The sequence below is a fragment of the Mustela erminea genome, chromosome 16 (assembly GCF_009829155.1).
Source record: "Mustela erminea isolate mMusErm1 chromosome 16, mMusErm1.Pri, whole genome shotgun sequence".
Classification (NCBI taxonomy): Eukaryota; Metazoa; Chordata; class Mammalia; order Carnivora; family Mustelidae; genus Mustela; species Mustela erminea.
In genome coordinates, this window is record NC_045629.1 from 77653030 (window position 1) to 77673788 (window position 20759).

The 20759-nt window shown below is 51.1% G+C and overlaps 1 protein-coding gene across 2 annotated transcripts in view; it reads right to left on the reverse strand.

Moving 5' to 3' along the window:
• Positions 1-20759, reverse strand: part of ZFAT (zinc finger and AT-hook domain containing) — a 183875-nt gene that overhangs the window by 37485 nt on the left and 125631 nt on the right. For both annotated transcript variants that reach the window (XM_032316054.1, XM_032316055.1), the window contains exon 12: positions 7149-7287. In XM_032316054.1, coding sequence (XP_032171945.1) covers positions 7149-7287 — 139 coding nt within the window. The remainder of the gene's footprint in view (positions 1-7148; positions 7288-20759) is intronic.

Below are 20759 nucleotides of genomic sequence, written 5' to 3' on the forward strand. Positions count from 1 at the left end.
CCAAAGAGAGTCCCATCCTGGAGAAAAGGGATCTCTCGTGCACGGCTGGTGGGAATGTGAACTGGTGCAGCCACCGGGGCAAACGGTATGGAGGTTCCTCAAAAAATACAACTCATGATACAGTCGTTCCACTGCCGAGTTTCTACTGAAAGGAAATGAAAACAGAACTTCGAAGCATTATCTGTATTCCCATGGTCGCTGCGGTGCGATCCACAGTAGCCAAGGTCTGGAACAACCTCAGTGTCCACCAACAAGATGGAGAAAGAAGACACAGTGTGCGCACACGCGTGCAGCACACACACGCGTGCAGCACACACACGCATACACGGGAATATTAGTAAGAAATCCTGACATTTTCGACATGGATGGACCTAGAGGGTATATACCCAGTGAAGTAAGTCAGGCACAGAGACAAATGCTGCACGGTGATAACTAACACGGGGACTCAAAAAAACAAAGCTGAACTCACAGAAACGGAGTAGAACAGTGGTTGGCAGGAGCTGGAGGACACGGTAGGCAGGGAGAGGCTGGTAAAGAGTACGCACTTGTGGTTACAAGGTGCGTAAGGTCTGAGGGTCTACGGCGAAACACAGTGACAATCGTTCATAACTGAAGTTCTCGAAAAGAGTACAACTTGAGGGGCACCTGGGTGGCTCAGTGGGTTAAAGCTTCTGCCTTCGGCTCAGGTCGTGATCCCAGGGTCCTGGGATCAAGTCCTGCATCGGGCTCTCTGCTAGGTGGGGAGCCTGCTTCCCTTCCTCTCTCTCTGCCTGCTTGTGATCTCTCTGTCAAATGAATAAATAAAATCTTTAAAAAAAAAAAAAAAAAAGAGAGAGAGTACAACTTAAAACATTCTCAACAACAGCGAGAGAGGATTAATGTGTGAGGTGACCAGTGTAGGAGCTGACTGGAGGATGAGAATCCTAAACTTCTTACAGCTTTGTGAATCACATCTCAGTAACGCCGGGCCGGGTCGGGGGTGGGAAGCAGTGGGGATCTGTTTGCAAACCGGACTGGGCTCTATTGAAAGAGCTGGGGATCCGGGCCCCCAAGAGCTGCCAGTCGGGAATGGAGTGGGCATGGACAAACAGTAAAAACAGTATGGGGGATTTTGTTATAATGATAAGTAAATAAACATGGAAAAAGAGAAAATGTTGTTCTGATCCTGATCCCTGCAACAGGGGAGTGTTACCTCGCACCAAGAAGGGACTTGGCAGCTGGGACTGACCCAGGATCTGGAGATGGGAGATTGTTCTGGGTGGTCCAGGCAGGACTAGTGAAACGCAAGGGTCCTGACAAAGAGGAGGCAGAAGGCGGGTCACCGAGAAGAACCGGAGGAAGACCGTGAGGGTGGGGAAGGAAGGGACTCCAGGCAAGGCATGCGGGCAGCCTCCGGATGCCGGACAAGGCAGGAGAACGGTCTCCCCTGGAGAGTCCAGAATGAATACGGATCTGTCAGCAAACCTGACTTTGGCCTGTGAAACCTGTCTTGGCCACTGAGACCTTCAGAACTGTAGGATAATAAATCTGTGTGGTTTAAACCACCACCATGTCTCTGGTCATTTACTACAGCTGCAGTAAGAGACTCTTACAGGCCCTAAAGTGCCACTGAACGAAGGAGCTCAATTATCAAAGGAAAGCAGATTCGGAGCACTGCGATTGTACAACATAAAGCAGTAAAATGTGGACTTGGACTTTGTGAATGTTCTCACTTCTTGTTGTCTTAATTCGGCGCCTGTCCTGGGAGCAGAGGAACGACAGAGTGCATTTTATTATTAGCCAGGCTGGTGTCCCCAAACCCACGGAGGACCACTAGGGAAACAAGAGCCCTAAGCAAGTCTCCACCATCCCTCCAGGTCCCTTCACACGCCCCCCAAAGTCCTGTCATCTGAGACCCTCCAGACAAGCAGAGTTAGCCCTGGGTCAGACCAGCAACTAGACCCAGAGACAAAGACACGAGACAAAGTCAACAGCACCCCGCGTGTGTGACCTTCCAACAGAGCAGCAGGGGACCACTAGCCCATGTGAACCGATGGCTGTTCCAGAACAGCACCAGGCTACTTCCTCCTCTCCCTCCTCAGTAAGTTCATGTTTGAGACAAACCTCAGGGGAGCATCAGCCCCGCCGCAGTAAGAATCCAGACCGTGAATCCAGAGCTGGGTGTGGCTTGGCCACCTGCACACTCTGTCACCTGGGCTGATCACTGCCCACCACTCCGTGTCTCCTCACTTTAAAACAGGAACAATGAGGGGCACCTGGGTGGTGCAGTCGGGAAAGCATCTCTCTCTTTTTTTTTTTTTTTGAGATTTTATTTATTTATTTGACAGACTGAGATCACAAGTAGACAGAGAGGCAAGCAGAGAGAGAGAGGGAGGCGGGCTCCCTGATGAGCAGAGAGCCCGACTCAGGGCTCGATCCCAGGACCCTGGGATCATGACCTGAGCCGAAGGCAGAGGCTTTAACCCACTGAGCCACCCAGACGCCCCAAGCATCTGACTATTGATTTCTGCTCACATCAGGCTCTCAGGCTCCTGAGATCAACCCTCTCACTGGGCTCCCTACTCAGCGGGGAGGCAGCCTGGGATTCTCGCTCTCTCTCACTCTCTGCCCCTCCCCACCTGTGTGCACCTGCATGCTCTCTCTCTCTGAAATAAATAAATGAATCTTAAAAAAAAGGAATGATGACCTCACAGGGCGTCTGTAAGAGAGAAATTAACATATAACAACCAATGATGACATCACACCACGGCAAGCATCTGCCAGTAATGTACAGAATCTGGGCCTTAATATAAACAGTTCTAAAACTCAAATGTCCCAACATCAGATAAATGATTTCTGTGTTAGCTGACAGTTTCTGGATTTCCTTCTGTGCTACTTTTCCTGAATTTGGTATGAAAAGCTACGATATGGATATACATCCAAGGTGCACACATACACACACGAATATTCCTTTCATAGGGTAGCTCAAAATAATGCAAAGATTTTATTATTTTTTAAATGTATTTATTTGCGGGAGAGAGTGAGAGGACACAAGCGGGGGAGGGGCCGAGGGAGAAGCAGGGCCCCTGCTAAGCACGGAGCCCGATGCGGGGCTCCATCCCGGGACCCTGGGATCATGATCTGAGCCAAAGGCAGACGCTTCACCAACTGAGCCACCCAGGGGCCCCAAAATGATGCAAAGATTTTAGCAGATGCCACAAACGAAAACTTCTCTCTGAGCCTACTCCTCCCACTGCTCCCCATCCCAACCAGTACGCTGGCTTCAGTGACCCTTTAACTGTCGGGGCTGGGAGAAGGGTCAGCACTGGGGAGAAGCCTCGCATTCTCCTCCCGCGAGCAATGTGGGAGCCGCTGGCAGGAACACACCTGTTCTGTTACAGTCAAAATACGGAGCCTTGGAGGAGCTTCCCAGCCTTTGTCCCCAGCCCAGGCCACAGCAGAGATATACCCACCATACTCCAGCGTCCAGCACGATGCGGAGCACAGCAGGAGCACAAGAGATAGGAACACGGAAATAAACAGAAGAGTAAATTCGAGCCATTTATGAAGTGCTACGTGTCGGGCAAAGGCTTGGACCTTGGAGATTAAGTCTGAATGTCTGCCGCCGCTGCTGGGCGGATATGAGCCTCTCCTCTGCAGAGATGAGAAACACCAAGGTTCAGAGAAGTTAAGGAAGTCACCCAGGGCCAGAGGGATCAGATACCCCGGCTCCAGGCCCACCTGACCCCATCCTTGCACTCATGCTGATAATCTGGAGGGACCTGATGGGCCGCTCTGAGGTCACTGGGGAATGAGCGGCCTGCTAAGTGCCATCTCTGTCCTGCTGTGAGCTTTAGAAGTGAGCTAATAGTGTGAGAAGCTTGGCGCCAAAGTATCCTATGCCTGTCACCCCGTGATCGAGGGGACCGGCTCGTGAGCTGGCTTCCTGAGGCGCATCTCAGGAGGAAAAATGGGCAGGCGCACAGCAGCAATACAACGTGAAAATGTGCGTTTGCGTGAGAAAATGCCTCCGGTCTGTATTAATGAACAAGAGATGGGCTAAGAAAACAAGATAAGAGATTGTCTGACCTGCCTTCCAATGATCAGAAGTACATCAAATAAAAGCAGGGAATAAAGCACGGACACAGCATTCAGGAGAAGTTTAATAACCAGAAAGCCCCAGATTCTCGAGAACAGGTGCATCCTGAAGGGGCCCAGGGGACACCTCGCTGGCATTGTCACCCCTGTGCCCTGCGGGCCAGAAGCGCTGGAGCTGGCTTCAACAGCTCCCAGGCCAGCTGTGCCCGCCTCTTCCCAGTTCGTGACATCACACTGGTAGCTTAAAATGGGCCACAGTCGAGATCCCTCCCCCACAGAGACTGGAAACTCCCTGCTCGTGGGAGGTGAACACTTCCAGGACACTGCTGGTGGATGCCCGAGCAGCCGCCATTCCAGGGGGCTTCGGAAGCCCACGGAAAATAACCCAAACTCATGGAGAGCACCACGTACCATGCCCCAGAAACCTACAAGAACAGAAACACCTTGGCCTTTTAGGCCCCCTTCCCTACCTCTTGCACAACACTGGGCACTGACATCCTTCCCAAACCCCTGAGCACTGTGCATGGGAGAACCTTTGACCACAGCTGAGAGCTGTGCCTGCATCCCAGTGTGACGGCGCTGAAATCAGGGGACGGACAAGGATCCCCACACGTGGTGTAGGAAAGCCGTAACATCGTTCGGAGAAAAAACTGCATTCCGTTCACGGTCTGTTATTGTTATTCTAACACATATTCCTCCGTATCAAAACAAGAAATTACAAAGTCCCATGAACCTACCTTTTGATGAGAAGAAGAGAAACACAAAACCAGGTGGTGGGGGGTGGGGAATCACTTGCAACTAATCAAAAGAAAAGGAAGAACTCCAGTGGTTCCCGAGGACCCAGCATCCCACACACCGTAAGCGCATCCCTCCCACTCTGCCCCATGCCCGTTCCTTCTCCCAGACGGGAACAGGGACAGCTCCGTGCTCTGGAGACTCCTGCGCTGTGTTCCTGCTCAACCAGCTCTCTGATTCCGGAGACCAGCCTCCCGCCACAACACAATGGCACAATCAACATCTCTTACGAGTTAAGAGACATGTCGTTGTTTCCTTCCTCACTATGTCTCCCGCAGGGAGCCCTGGAAATGCATATGTATGTGTACACACACACACACACACACACACACACACAGAGGAAATGCATATGTATGTGTATACACACACATACACACATGCACTCACACACACACGCGTGCACACGTGAAAAAGACCAAACACACCCCCGCGAAGATGAAAACTGAAGCCAGACGCTGTCAGGGAAGGCCAAGAGACGACCGTCTGAGGCAGCTAACTGAAAACGGAGGTCAGGCAACAGTTTGGCACTGCAAGGCAATGATGAAAGTTTGGAGGCAGAGAGCGGTGATAGGATCATCAATCAGAGCCCCGCGCCTGTCCCAACAGCCACAGTCAAGGTCTATTTCCTGCCAATCCACCCCGACAGTGTGAAGGAAATGTTAGAAGGAATGTCTTAGCCTGCTTCTCCAGCAATCTACGGTGACTCGAAGGCAACTGGTTCTCTCCTCTGTGATTCCAGGATGGGGGTCATCAAAAATGATGCAATGGCTCTAGAAATCTTAGATGTTTTTAGGAGGGGTTAAAAAAAGAGAGAGAGAAAGAGAATGAGAACACACTGAGTGCCACTCAGGTGTTCCCTCCTCTGACCCCGTCCGCCATCACACGAGGTGGCCCCATCAGCTCCATTGTCAGGTGAAGGCCCGGAGCTGGGGAGGCCAGGTAACTCGCCGGAATGCGCAGCTAAGGGAGGAGGGCACAGAGAAGAGCCAGGGCCCCCCATGACGCCAGCGTGGTCTCCAGCTCCAGGGAACAGTCACTGAAACACAAGGCACATACTCCCCATTAGCCCCGATGAGTGGCTCTAAAACTATCCCAATGCCGTTAATGTTTGATGCCGTTACCTATTTCCAAACATCAGCCCTGTCACCGGAAGGGCTGAAGGATTCAGTCAATTCATTTGTTTTATATGGAGATGCACTGCATGGCGAGCCCAGTGAGCGGAACCCGCAGCAGTTGGAGGGTTAACCGCTCCACAGCCATGTTCACTGCGGGGCGGATTTCTAAAACGGTCCTTGGTTTCTAAGAGTCACGGGACTCAGGAAGTAGTAAAAACTGCTGCACTGTACGCGGCCATCATTTTCTTAGTTGAATTAGTGAAGCACGGATATAAATATGACGGCAGTTCCCTGTGTGGCAACAGCACATGAGCTAAACCTTCTCAAATGGGAATATGTGATCATTTACTGAAAGAGGCAGAGAAAAAAAATCGCCCATACTTTTCAAAAATAGTAGCAGTTTTCATCCATTCTCCTTTCTGTTTCTCTATTTTCTTTTTTTTTTCTCGAGAGAGCAAGAGAAGTGGGAGGAGGGAGTCTCTTACGCAGGCCCCACCTTCGGCGTGGAGCCCGATGCGGGGCTCCGTCTCAGGACCCCAAGATGATGACCTGAGCTAGAAGCAAGGGTCAGACCCCAACCAACAGAGCCACTCAGGCGCCCCTCATCTGTTCTCTTCAGTTTAAATGTTCTAAATGGTTTATCCTTTTCAGGATGAGTAAGTAATCTGAGCACACAATAAATACTTCCGGATCATCGAAAGAACCTCACCTACAGATATGTTTGTCATGGCTTTATTCATAACTGCAATAAAGGGAAAATCTGGAAACCCTCCAGTGTCCAACAGGAGCGCAGCCAAATAAATGGGGTCCTGCCACTGGATGCTGGATCCCAGAAAGCCTTTGGGAGTTATAATGAGTGAGACCACGTGTCAAAAGAAAACAAAATGCTCACTTAAGCCATGAACTTTCATCTCCCAAAAGGTCCACAGAGACAAACAACTGAAGGCAATACTGAACGTTGTCGGGTGGGTAGTAAAATCTGTGTGTAATCATGACCTCTTTCATTTCAGATTTCCAGCAAGGCAAGAAGGAATGCTGATACACAGCAGAGGGGGTACGGGGTGGAGCACAGCCGTGACCACGGAGAATGAACCAAACACGCCCAGGCATTGGGACGGAGCTGTAAGATGCCGCAGCCCGGCCAGGGGGCACGCTGCCTACCTTGCTGGATGAGCGCGTCGGCCGCCAACTCCCCGGTGCCCACGTTGGCGTACTCCTCGTTGGGGTGCTTCCTGTTGTAGTGTCGCTTCAGAGAGCCGGATATGTTACAGGAGTAGTGGCAGTGGGCACAGCGGAAAGGCTGTAGTGACAAAGAGGACGGGTGAGGGAAGGGAAGCCCCAGGGGAGATGGAGCCCCAAGGAAGACGACGCGGGACTCATCCCAATGTCCTCCTCCACGCCTCTCCCACCCCCGTGTGTCTGACATCCCCAAAGCCTGTGATGCGCAGGCTGCCCCTGGGGACAGGCTCAGGGCATGGGGGCCCGGGATGATGCTCAGGATGCTGAGTTCTCCCTCCACGAGGACCACACAAGGCAGCCCCGGAGCAGGAGGGTCTCTGCTCAGTTTGGTTGCTTTCAGTTCTTGTCTTATTTTGACCTTTGTTCTTGATCAAGAAAAAAACAATGAAAGAAAGGACTACAGTAATTTATCATTTTACTTTTTTTGTTATTGTTGTTCAAGTGAATGTCTTTCAAAGTAGCTACCCTCACAATTAACTCCCCGATGTACTTGCTTCTTTAACTAAGTCATTTCCCCCACAGCATGCACCTGCAAGCACGCGCATATACACACGCATCCACCCACAGCTGTCCACCATTGGGGAAATCCACCTGGTCAGTTCATTTCCAACCCCCTGCACCCACACAGGGCAAGCGCTTTCAAGGTAAGGATGCAATGCGTCATGCAGCCTTGCTGCCACCTTGCATTGCTTTGGTGGGGAGGAAAGGGGTGGCTGCTCAGGCCCCTTGGGGAACCCAGTGGGACCTGGCCATCAGATGAGTGATGGATGGACGTCCCACGCCCTGACTCCCAGTGAAGGGCATTATCAGTATCCCTCTGAGCCACATGCTCTCCGACCGTCCAGCAGACTGCTACATGAATCCAAGGTGTGCATCTGGGGTCTATCTGGGAACACAAGCAGCTTGGCTGCCCGCAGGAGTAGGAGAGAAGGAGCAGTCCACGGCGGCCCCAGCTCTCAGTACAGGGGATGGGAGTGGGACAATGAGAAATGCTGGCTTTCTCCAAGGTTCTGTCCTTGGGTCTGTTTGTTCTCCTGCTGTGGTTCCAATGATCATTTCGCCAGCTTGATATATATCCAGCGGTGATCTCTCCCAAACCACAAATAGAAATTTCCCACCATCTTCCAGGTATCTCTACAGGGAAGCTCTCCAGGCCTCTCCAAATAAACACACACAATTCCCAACTCACTTTCTGCAAAATCAGCTCATCGCTCGGAGGCAGAAACCTGAACACCATCCTACACTTTTTCTTTTACTATTCAGCTAATTATACAGTCTTGTCCAGGCTTCCTCAGAAACCGCTCCAGAATTCACCCTGCTCCCCAGTCTGTCACAGCAGCACAGAAAAAAGCTCCATCCCAGCCTATCAAGGAAACGCGTTACTCCCCTGAGGGCCGTTCTCAGAGAGAAAGACGCCAGGAAGTCAACGCAGGGACAAAGCCTGAGATGCTCCCTGGGGACGCCACCATCTACAAGGCCACTCTCTGCTCATGGGACACTCTGCAGCACATTCCACGTGCTACACTGGGCCCCGTGGCTTAGCCCACAAGGACTGATTAAACAAAAGGACCTGGGACAAAGGCAAAAATTAACCAGGCTCTCTCATCTACCTACCGAGCAGAGAACAAGATGTCTAAAACCCCAGGATGTGATTATTTGCCAAGTTAAAATAGAAGCTAGAACACATCGAAGTGCCTTCATCTCCTAAATAGGCAAATATTATAACATTATTTTTGGAACACTGGCATTTACACACAATCAGAAAGAACAAAGAAAATGCTCTAATGCCAGTGCTGAGAGGCCAGCCGGCCTAAGAGGCAGGAAGGGGCAGCCACAGTGATTCTTGGTCCTACAGACTTAACTCCAGGCTCCAGGGACAACTTCACCCTTCCCGGGCCACGCAGATCAGCTGCCTTGTGAAAGTCACTGGATTTTGGGTCCCAGGCCCAGCCTGTGACCCTCCCCCAAGGAACCTGGGCACAGAGGGATGCCTCCAGCCGGTCTGAGGCTGGAGGCTGCCCCACCCCCCACAGCGTCTTGTAAATGTTGACTATTATCATCCTGTGGTCATTTTCAGAGTCAAAGATTATAGCCTAAAATGATAGGGAAAAAATCAGAGAAGTAACCGTGAAAAGCAAACACTCCAGGATTTACATCTCCCCAAAATTTACAAAGAATAATAAAGTGCAGACGGTAACATTTTTGCCTGCTAAGGCCAGGGTGCCCGGGGCGAGGACGCTAAAATCCCACAGCTTCCCTCCTGGGGACGGCACGACCAGGGATGCCAGGCCAAGAGCAGGCCAAAGGGAAACTCCCGGAAAGTAGGAAACGAGCCATCAAACACAGCAGGGGCCAAACCACAGAAGGAGCAAGATGCAGTTTCAGAAAACATTCTGAGCATAAGGACGGTCAGGGGGTAGCAGGGGCTCCTGACACGGGCCCTCTCCAAGAGCTAAAACCACCACAGTCCCCAAACACCGACCAAGGCTGAGCGAGGACCAATCCCAAACCAAAGCTGCTGCTGGGACAGCTGGGTCCACCTCCTCCAGCACAACTGGCCACCATCCACTATCCCCGAAGCCTCGGGCACACACCGGAACTTCTGGCTTCTGGGTTTCCTCCTCGGAGATGGAGGCAGGGAAAATACTGATGGCACACGACTACTGGGGGGCCCACAGAGGTTACACGGATGGTGAGGAAGTGTCCAGAAAGTCCGCTCTGTCATCACCACCACCGGCACGCGGTGACATCGAGCTCACCGCTCTGTGGGCTTTTCCCACCCAGTAACCTCCCAGGAAAGAGCCCCAGAAAACCAGACTCACCAGCTTACATCCCCAGCTCTGCTGGGTGCATGCTACCTTGACATTGTAGGCAACATGGAGTCCAAGGTCACGGTCCGAAGTCACTGTTCCTGTGAAGTCTCCCCTCTCCCTGCCCGGGCACCCCTTACAGTTTTTGACTGCTTTGCTTCTTACGGCATTTGTTACCTTCTAATATAACATGCAATTTACTTGTGCTTATGCTCTACTCCTCCATGAGAATACAAACACCAGGAGGGCACAATCTCTTTTGATCACTGTTACTCCAGCACTTGGACCAGCTTGCAGGCACCAAGCTCAGGACTACTTAAAATGAGCTGACCCGAGAACACTCCCTCGGGACCAGCACTTTACGGCAGAGGCCGCCAGCTCCCGGATCCCTGCAGGCCCGAGAGAACTCGGAAGGAAAGATCAAAGAGTGAGCAGAGGGCATGACTAGGGTTACATATATGTCGTTCACCTGTCTTCCTGTTTCCGTCTTTCAGGATTTCTAGAACAGAATGTATGTTTTAAGTAATCAGAAACATGCAAAGGTTAAGATAAAAACAAAACAAAACCAAACAAAACTGACCCCAGGCCCTGAGCTTGACTTCTGCCCAAGAGCATCTCATGAGGAAGGAGAGCGCCTGCACAGGAGCTCAGTGTCCTCGGCTCAAGGCCTGAGTCTGGAGACTTTGCCTCCTGCCAAATCCCGCAGCCACTGGGATGGCCAGATGGCCCACACTGGTCTCCCAAGCCTCCTTGCTGACCTGTCTGCATTTCCTTCTGGAGAAAGATCATTGAAAGTTGTACACCAGACGGACCTTGTCATGTCTCTATTCAAACTGCCCAGTGGCTTTCTCCTACACTTAAAAGAGCCCATGCCACCCCCTGCTGGGGCCTGCGTCTCCTCTGACCACAACCCTGTCCTTGCTCGGCCCGCATCACTAGGCCCCAACAGCACGGACTCCTTTCTCAGTCTGCCCTCTGGACAGAAAAGCCCACCAGCAGACCGTCCCAGGGCAGCACAGCCATGGACCAAACTCAAGTCCCTGATGGGTCTATGACTGGAACAAGTGTCTGCATCAACGGCCCCAGGGCCCTGCGGGTCTCCTGAGAGTGCGCAGCGCCACCAAGGACCGCACCTGCCCCCTCGCTTCAACCGAGTCGGCTGCCCCAACCTTTCCATCCCTCCGGCTTCCTCTCATGCTGTCAGCATCCTCCTTCTTCCTTAACAGCGCTCCCACCCTGCCTTCCTCTACTGGGGCAACCGCCAGGACAACTTCTGGGACTGAGGAGGGTCCCCCTCCAGGTGTTTGGGGAGGCGTCCGTTTCTGCTCTCTTCCCCAGTCCTCCTTCTACCCGAGTGTCTTGGGGCAGGCTCTGTCCCCTCTCAGCTACCTTGGAAAGAAGCGACCGATCCTAACACTGCAAGAACCAGAACAAGAGGAGATGTGACTGTCTTCGTGTGGCAGGTCCTACATCGTGTGTGCGAACCAGGCTGTCCTGACTGAGCAGACCAATCCACTTGTATTTGCTGCTGATCCACTCTTTTTTTTTTTTTTTAGGATTTTATTTATTTATTTGTCAGAGAGAGAAAATGAGAGAAAAGACAAGCAGGGGAGCTGCTGACAGAGGGAGAAGCAGGCTCCCTGTGGGGCTTGATCCCAGGACCCTGGGGTCATGATGTGAGCCAAAGGCAGACACTTAACCGACTGAGCCCCCCAGGTGCCCCAGTCCTCTCATTCTGAGCACATTCTGAGCACACTCTGAGCACAGCCTCAAATCCTAGATCCCCAAAGCGTGAGCCACGGGATGATACAAAGGAAGATACACCCCCTCCCCAGCGTCCCCTTTGCTCTGAAAGAAGACAATCGTGCTAGGCTTCACAGATTTCAGCCAGATTTGATGAGTTCAACATTTCCTTTATTCCCAAGTGAGCAAAGATGCCCATGCATTGTCCTGTAGGTCATAAAAAGGGAAATGTTCACCAGAGAAGCTCCTATTTCTTCTTCAGAAGGGTTAGCTCACAGGCTACTCCCGGCCCCCCACCCCGTTTACCTCTGAAACCTTCTCCAGGTCCCAGGAAGATGGGCGTCTCCCTCTCCTCCACCGTCCACCCCAGCACCCCAGCACCGCAGCAAGATCACCCAGGGCTCTGATCTTGCTCCTGCATGACTGTCACTGGCACGGCCACATCCCCACAAGCTGTGGCCCTTTGAGAGCAGAATCTGTACTGGACATGCTTGTCTGTGTGTCCCTGGAGCCAGCACAGGGCCCAGCATGGTGGGCCCTGACTACACTCGCGCAGCTAAATGAGAAAGAAAAATCCCCTTTCTCTTTGTTAGTGACTCATGTAAGGTCAGTCCAGCAAACCAGCCCAACAACAACAGAAACTAAAAATCTGGGTAAGACTTTTTTCAAATGATGTTAAATTTAAGAACGTGGTTTAAAAAGATTTGAGAGAGAGGGCACTTGTGGGGAGAAGGGGCAGAGAGAGAGAGAATCTCAAGCAGACTCTGCGCTGAGAGCAGAGCTCGACATGGGGCTCTATCTCAGGACCCTGGGATCAGGACCATGGGATGACACCCGGAGCAAAACCAGAAGTCAGATGCTTAACCACCTAGGCAGCCCTTGAACTAGAGAACATTAACAGGCATTGTAAGGGTGGGGCAGGGCTGGCTCAGCTGGAGAAGCATGAAGCACGCAACTCTTGTTCCCGGGGTTACTGAGTTACAGCCCCATGCTGGGTGTAGAGATAACTTAAATAAATCAAAACCTTAAAAAATAAATAATAATAAATACATTAATTAATTAATTAAAGACGTTATAAAGAGTGGGGAAAGCCACAGAATAAGTCATTGCATTCACAACATGTAACCCCCAAAATACCCACACCCAAAATACAGGCAACTGACCCCTTAACAACGGGGGACCAAAGCGCCAACCCCACATAGCCGGAATTCCACCCACAACTTCTGACTCCCTGAAAGCTTAACTAGGAGCAGGCTCTGCTGACTGGAAGGCTTACTGGTTCCACAGAGTTGGGCAGCACATGCTGTGTCTAAGTACACTATCCTGCATTCTTAGAGTAAAGCAAGCTTGAGAAAAGAAAATGTTACTTAAAATCATAAGGAAAACACATTCGCAGTACTGTATTTATTGAAAAGACTCTGCATGTAAGTGGACTGTGCAGTTCAAATTCATGTTGTTCAAGAGTCAACTGTATGTCGGAGGTGCCTGCGGGGTTCAGTGGGTTACGCATCTGCCTTCGGCTCAGGTCATGATCTCAGGGTCCTGGGATCGAGTCCCGCGTCCGGGTCCCTGTTCAGTGGGGAGTCTGCTTGTCCCTCTGCTTCTACCCCTCCCCCTGTTCATGCTCTTTCTCTCTCTCACTCACTCTCTCTCAAATAAATAAAATACTAAAAAAAAAAAAAAAAAAAAGTCAACTGTATATAAAGGATTCCTGAAAACAAATTAGAACAACACTACTCAATAGAAAAATGGAAAAGTATTTGAATGGTCCACCAAAAAAAAAAAAAAAAAAAAAAGAGAGAGAGAGAGAAAGAAAGAAAGAAAAAGAAAGAGAAAGGAATCCAAAGGACCAAAAAATAGATGAAAAGGGCCTCCACCTCATTAACGATCATGAAAATGAAACAAAACCATGTAGGAAGGCGACGCATGCGCACAGGGCCACAAGGCAGGGGACCGTTCGCACAGTGGAGTGTGATGCCACAGAAAAGCGAGGGAGAGCTACAGGCAAGAATTCCGAGCAGTCTTGCCAACGTAATGTTCAGCAAAGAAGCCAAGTTCCAAACAAACAAACATGCAAGACAACATACATCCCACACACAGATCCACAGACAGCTGTAACATCAAGTTCAAGGGTGTGCCATGCTACGTTACTTGTTTAGGGACACACGCACGGGTGGTAAAAGCACAGAGAAAACAGAGTCACTGTCAGAGAAGGCAGGCTAGTGGTCGCCTCTGGGAGACAGGTGGGGTGCGCTCAGGAAGGCCCCGTGGAGGGAGGGACCTGACTACAGGCAACGGTCCTTTCTGAACAGCGGCTCGCGTGTGTTCACGTCACTGTTCACGTCACTATCACCCGTCACACCACACATTCACGTGTGTGCAATATTCTGGACGTACGTTCCATCTCAGGATAGGAAAAGTAAACATAACAGATGATTAAATGGGTGAATATGTGACATAAAAACCCCTCTTCACAAGCTTTTTGATGGTTATCGAAACCGGCAGGTGCCGAGAAGGACACACAGCATCCAACAAGCGGGAGCCATACGTCATACGAACGACAGTAAGGATGACATCCACCCCCTGCCACGGAAGGCGGGATTTTCAGGTTCACAGTGTCTCGTCTGTGTGAGTATAGTGACACCACAACTGGGCCAGTGTTCGGACACTCTGACTGTGACCGAAAATGTCCAGCAAGAAGCCTGCTGTGGAGCCTGAGTGTCTCACTGGAGACCCGATGACAGGCCGGAGGAAATACTAAGTATAACTCCAGCACTGCCGGCCTTAAATCAAGTGACGCGGGGGAGAGACAGGATTGCACACGAGCCTCCCTGGGGCTTCGGCGCCGGGACACCTAGGAGATTTACGGCAGCCCTTGTGCCACGGAGAAAACCCGACAGGAAGATGGAGTCACTTTCATTAATGACCAAGGTGGCCACTGACTCCCCAGAATGCAAGCCAGCACCTGGCCACCCCGAGCAGTAAGCATTCGGGGCTCCGGGACCCCTGCTCCACCTGGGACATAAGGAGACCTCCACCCAATCAGACGGCGTCTGCCAACAGAGGTCTCCCAAGCCGCATGGGAGGACACAGCACTCATCTTCCAGATGGGGACACAGAAGCCCCGGGAGGCTACGTGGCTTGCAGAAGTACACAGACCCAGTCACCAGTCAAGCCCAGGGTGTTGAGCAAAGGTCCATCTGAGCCCGAAGCGCACACGCCAGCTGATCTCCTGGGCAGCGGGCGCACTGCCCGCAGGCCCGTGGCAGACAGGCACCCTTTCTGGGTCATCCGTCTCCCTGTTGATGAACTGGACAAACCGTTTCTGCAACTTTTCCTCGTACATTTTCAGTTTTGCAAATGGCTTTATTGCCAATCACAGGATCAACAAGAAGGCACTGCTGTCACGGTCGTATTTCCAGCACAGACAAGCTCTGGTAGCCCAAACCACTCCCCTTGTCATCCCCTGGCTTCCCCAAAATTCCTGCCTCAGGGACCCGGCCCTACACAGCCCCTGTATGGACGGCCCTTGGCAGAGCCTGCTACCTGCTGCTCCCCCCAAGAACTCTGCATTAGGCCCAGTCAACAGCACGCCTACTGAAGAACCCTTGTGCCTGCATTTCTACAGATTTCCAGAGAACACACTGGAGAAAGGTCACCCGCACTCCCTCCGACAGGAACCTCCACGGAGACAGCTCTTGAACACAGCACAACGACGAAGCAAGGTTGTCGGCATGGACTTTCAGAAACAATATGCTCACAGCTACTGCACCTGCTCTTCGCAGAGACGACTCCCGATGGGCTGATGGAGGCTGCACATCCCCCAGGGCCCACCTCCCAGCAGGGGTCTACAGCATCCTCTGCCCTGGGAACCCCACTTGGTTGCCCCAGGACCGAGCGTCTCCCCTCTAGAAGCAATGACACGTGTTTGGGCTCTCTCTAACCTCACTGCCCAGCGCTGCTCCCGGACAAAGAAAGCCCTGCGGGCTCAAGGCCACCCAGCGAACCGAGGACAGAGCGGAGACCCCAGCTGGGCCGCCCCGTGATGGAAGAGCTGTTGAACACGTGTCCTTGTGGCTACAAGCCTCACGGGAGCTCGGAGCCACAGCTCTACCTAGCTGTCTTCCGTGACGCATCTGTCCCACTGACATTCTGCAGCATTTACTCATTTACTCATCGGGTCACTCCACAAATATTTATTACGTGCCGCCTCCGTGCTGGGAAGAGAACACAAACTAAACCCAGCGCGTCACGGCGCTCGCATTCTCGCTCACAGGCGGCCACACATAACCCGCCAGCTGCAGCGTCGGGGAGAAAAGCAAAGCCTGTGAACCGAGCCAGGCGGAGGTAAGAGAACTGCCCAGCCCGAGAGAGGAGCGGCGGGGCAGCAGGAGCGGGTGTGAAGCCGGGGTGGTGTGCAGAGCCCTGCGTGCGGCGGGGAGTGTGCAGAGGACAGGGGCACAGCACAGGAAGCCTCGTGCCCAGCGGGGCAGCCACACGGAGCCAGGCGAGAGGTCTGAGCGGTCACTCTGAGGCACTCAGGAGCCCTGGGAGGGACAGCTGTTCGCAGGGTTCATAAACCATTTTTTTCTACTTTTGGATTCTCTGATAACCAGTATTTACCAAGTTGTTTCACAAAACCTAAGTGCTGTGAGACCCACTGGGGAAAGGAGAGGAGGGGCTCTGGGGCCTAACACGTCTGCGGATCCCTGCCTGCCGTATCCCCTCCGCACGACACCTACAGCATCCAAGGAACTCGTGTTCCCAGGAGCACACGCCGGAGAACAGAGCTTCGGCCCTCCACCCCCAGGGGCGTCGGTGTCACCTCCCAGGCCAACCACAAGCTCCCCGAGTTCAGGCGCCACGGCTGACATCCTTCCGTCCCGGCCGGGTTGCCCACTGCAACCCACAGCAGTACTGGGCACGACAGACTCACAAACTAGAACATGCGAAAACAAAACCTCCAGCACGCTGGCTGCCGCCTTCGACTCCCTGCTCGGTGGTGAACGTGCCCACGAGAAACTTTTCCACTCAGAGACATTTCATCACGTGGAATCTCTCAACTGCCAAGTCCCATTACCCACACAGGGTCATCCAGCAAAGCCAGCAGCCCTTCCGGAACGTTCTGGATGAGGACATGGGCTGGGAGACTCAAGTGTTCCCCCCAGCCTGCTCTCTGAGAATCATTTTCAGCAGGGCCCCAAGCAGACCCTCCCCTGGCAGCACGAGAAATACAGCGTGGGTCCAGCGCCAAAGGCTGCACCTGCACGCCGAGACCGGGACATGAGCCACTCAGAAGGAAAAAGATGCGTATGCGTGCTCTTAAGGGACCAGGCCTGTAAAGACTGCAAGACATATGGCGAGGCTCATAAGGGAAATTCTCGAAGACCATCTGCATCTGGAACACTCACTCCCTCATGTCCTTCTCCAGCCAAGCTCAGCAGTGAGCACAGACCACGGGTGCAGACTGGGAAACTGCCCCGAAGTGACGGCCACACAAAAGCGTAATGGTGCACAGCCACAGGGGACAGACAAGAGGGATAAGAGGCAGAGAGACATGTACCAGAAAGGAAAGGCACGCACCCCAAAGAGCAGCGGGGCCAAGCATGTTCCCAAAAGTCAGCCTTCAGAGAGGTCTGTGGGATTTCAAAGCGATGTTATCGGTGTGAGTGAGAGTATCAGTACCCCACCCCCATCCCACCAGCGACGCACCATCCAGGCCAGTCGGGTGCCCCACACTGTGGTCTGCATGTGAACCGCCAGGCAAGGCCGCCCTCCACCACCTTTGCGGGGGCGGGGGGAAGGAGGTTCCCGTGATTTGTTTCTGGCCGCATTTCTCCAGGATCTATGAGCCTCGGCGCACAAGGTTGGGACTTCATTCTGGGCTCAGCCACAGCAGGGACAAAACCCAGCCTGGGGTTAGGGAGCCAAAGAGGAAAGCCAGGTCTTCACATGAGTTAAGCGCAAAGCCATCTCTGTTCTACAATAAGGCCAGAGATAAATTAAACAATTTAAAAGAATAAATGTTTTTAAACCGTGGGGTACCACAAGTTCAAGAACAGCGCGAGCGGAGGCAATTACCTCATCACAATAAATAACAGTAAATCAATCCACACTAATTGCTTTTCCTGCCAGAGCTTGGAAGACTCTTCAGTGTTCTCCGATTATTGATTTGTTTGTAATCACTTGTGCTGTCAAAAATGCAATATTTCCAAAGAATATACCGCTCACTATTAGACGGGATTTTAATTTAACATCGGATAATCCAATTTCCATTTTTTTTCCTGGAAGTACTTTAAAAAATCTAAAATACAAGGAAGCTGAAGATGAAATCACAGGTTTTTAGCAGACACGTTAGCTCCAACAATTTAATGAATGGCTGACCACCTTCCACCCCGCAGTGACGGTGACGCTTCTTCCTACACACACACACACACACGAAGGAAAACACAAAACCAAAAGGAAAAAAAAAAGCAGTATAATCTCAGATTCTTCTCTTTCATGCAAAATAAGAACAAAAAAGCAAAACCACCACCACCCACAGAAATCCTACACTTCACTCCTTTCCCTCTGTGCCCCATGGTTCAGTAATTTCCACTAAACTTGGGAAATGTTCCTCCTGCTTAGTTCATGCACGGACAGCTTAAGGATTTTCCTTGAGTTTTGACAGCTACACACGTTAACTGCAGGCTTATATAATCAAAGCAGTGCAGGGAAGTGGGGGGAGGGCAAGGAGGCAAAAATGTGCCTCTTCTTGGGGTAACAGCAAGGGTCAGAGTCCTGGACAGAGAGCAGCTTTGTCTACCAAGAGACAGGGATCAAAATCCCAGCTCCACCAAGGACTGACTGCATTATTCCTAAGTGTGTAACTTAGCTGGAGGCAGGCCTCAGTTTCCTCATCTGTGAAATGGGAATATTAATACCTACATTATAGAGGGCAGTGAGGGCAAAAAAAAAAAGAAGCATACCTCAAATACCGACTGTAATGCCCAACATATGGTGATTACAAAAGGGACCAGTCTACCTGCCTTCTCTACTCTGGCACTAGATATTTAAACAATCAACCTCCTGCTGGAACTTCCTGATGGAAAGATGAAACCATCTCCCGGGTAACAGGAGAAGTGACAGTAGAAATAAAGCCACGATGCCTCCCGCCGCGCCAGATGACTCAGCTTTCTGAGGGACACTCAGAATTTCAGGCTGAGGATGGATCAGGACGGTTTATAAATGTGTGGCTCTAAACATTCTGCCCGTTTGAGATCATTTCCCCGCTTGTTCTCTCCCGCTCGCGAAGTTTAGCCTGGAAACCAGGAGTAAATTACTTACACAGCCACATCCTGGCTGACCTCGTCCAAACACCAGCTTTGGCCAAGTTAGCATCAAAGCCCCTTATGGGCTCTATGAGCTCAGCCACCTGGTGTTTTCTGCACCTATCACTCGTTTCTGCTTCATATGGACACACGAGGAACATCTTTGGGCCCCACTGCACTATCAGGAATGTGACAAGAGAGGACACTAACTCCCTCTGGTTTATGGCTATCAGTCACCCAGAGAACTTTCTGGTTGCTATAGGTTTTTCAAAGCTATTAGGTTTTACATGATAGGATAATAGTCTATTAACCCAATTAAAACACAGCTTTTACAAAATGATGGAATTGGAATAATTAGCTGTTCTGGCTTCTCAGAGCATTTGGTACACAACCTTCCTGTAGCAGTTCATACACTTACTGCTACTTTTTATGCACATAGGTCTCTGCCCAGATTCCTGAGGCTGACAGACAAGATGCCTGGCTTTATCCTGACATCTCCTGACCCTGGCAGAGTGCTTGGCCCGCAGTGGATATGCAGAAAAGGGGTGTTAAAGGAATAAGTAAACATTTCAGGTTTTGCATCAAAAATTCAAATGCAATTTAGTGCCTCTTATACCTACCCTGTCTCTTAAAATTCTGTATGTTAAATTGTGGTATGATACACTCCAGATGAAATACCTAGGAAAAGCTCATCAATGATAATGAAATCAACTACTGAAATCTTCCTTATTTCTCACCAGCTTTGTGAAGATATCTCAGTTATGCAAAATTTAATTTGACCACAAATAAGATGTTCCTTAGGCTTCCTAATACAAATATTTTAGGATTCATTTTAGATACATATCAAAGATAAATTAAATTTAATAGTGTCTTTTTAAGATTATGATCTGGCTGGTTCCTTTTTAAAAAATATCCTTCTGTACATCTAAAAATTTTATGGCCACAAGAGAGAAGGCCAGCCCTCACCTTCCGAAAGCCAGGGCAGAGGAACGATCATGGCCATTTGTCAAACACAGGCCTCGTTTCAGGAATGAAGAAGTCTAAAGGAGGGTCAACAGTAAGTTGCACTGAATAGTTTCCAAAATGCACAGATTCTGAAAATTGCTGATTTTAGACTGGCTTTTTTTTTTTTTTTCCCAGACTTGGCAAATTCAAGCACCAAATTTTTGACTTGTTTTAAAGAGGTCAGGAATCTCGTGGTGCACTTGGAGCCTCGCAAAGCAAAGACCCAAAGTGCAAGCTCCCTCCAGCTCTGGGGCCGGTGACATGTCTCAGTGTAAACGCAAAACCCGAGTGGGAAGTAGAGCCGAGGAGAGAAGGACGTGGCCAAGTGCGGGGCTGGCCCTGTGTTCGGGGCAGTCAGACTCTGTGATACTGTGGACAGGTCCAGCGGCTCTGGGCAGCACCATTCAGGAGAGACAGCCCCCTCTGTCAGAAGAAGGCGAGTGCACGAGTAGCTCTACTTGGGAAATGCACCTGGTAAGAGGTTCTGTGTTGAGTGATGTATTTCTGTGATCAAGCAGGGTGTAAAGGAATGCATCAAATCCGTGGATTTAGGTGACTGTGTCTCCGTGAGCAAACAGAACAGGTCAGAGGCACCAAGAATCTTGAATAAAGGCATGACAGAGAGGACACCACCATGCAGACACTACAATCCTGAGATGAAAAGA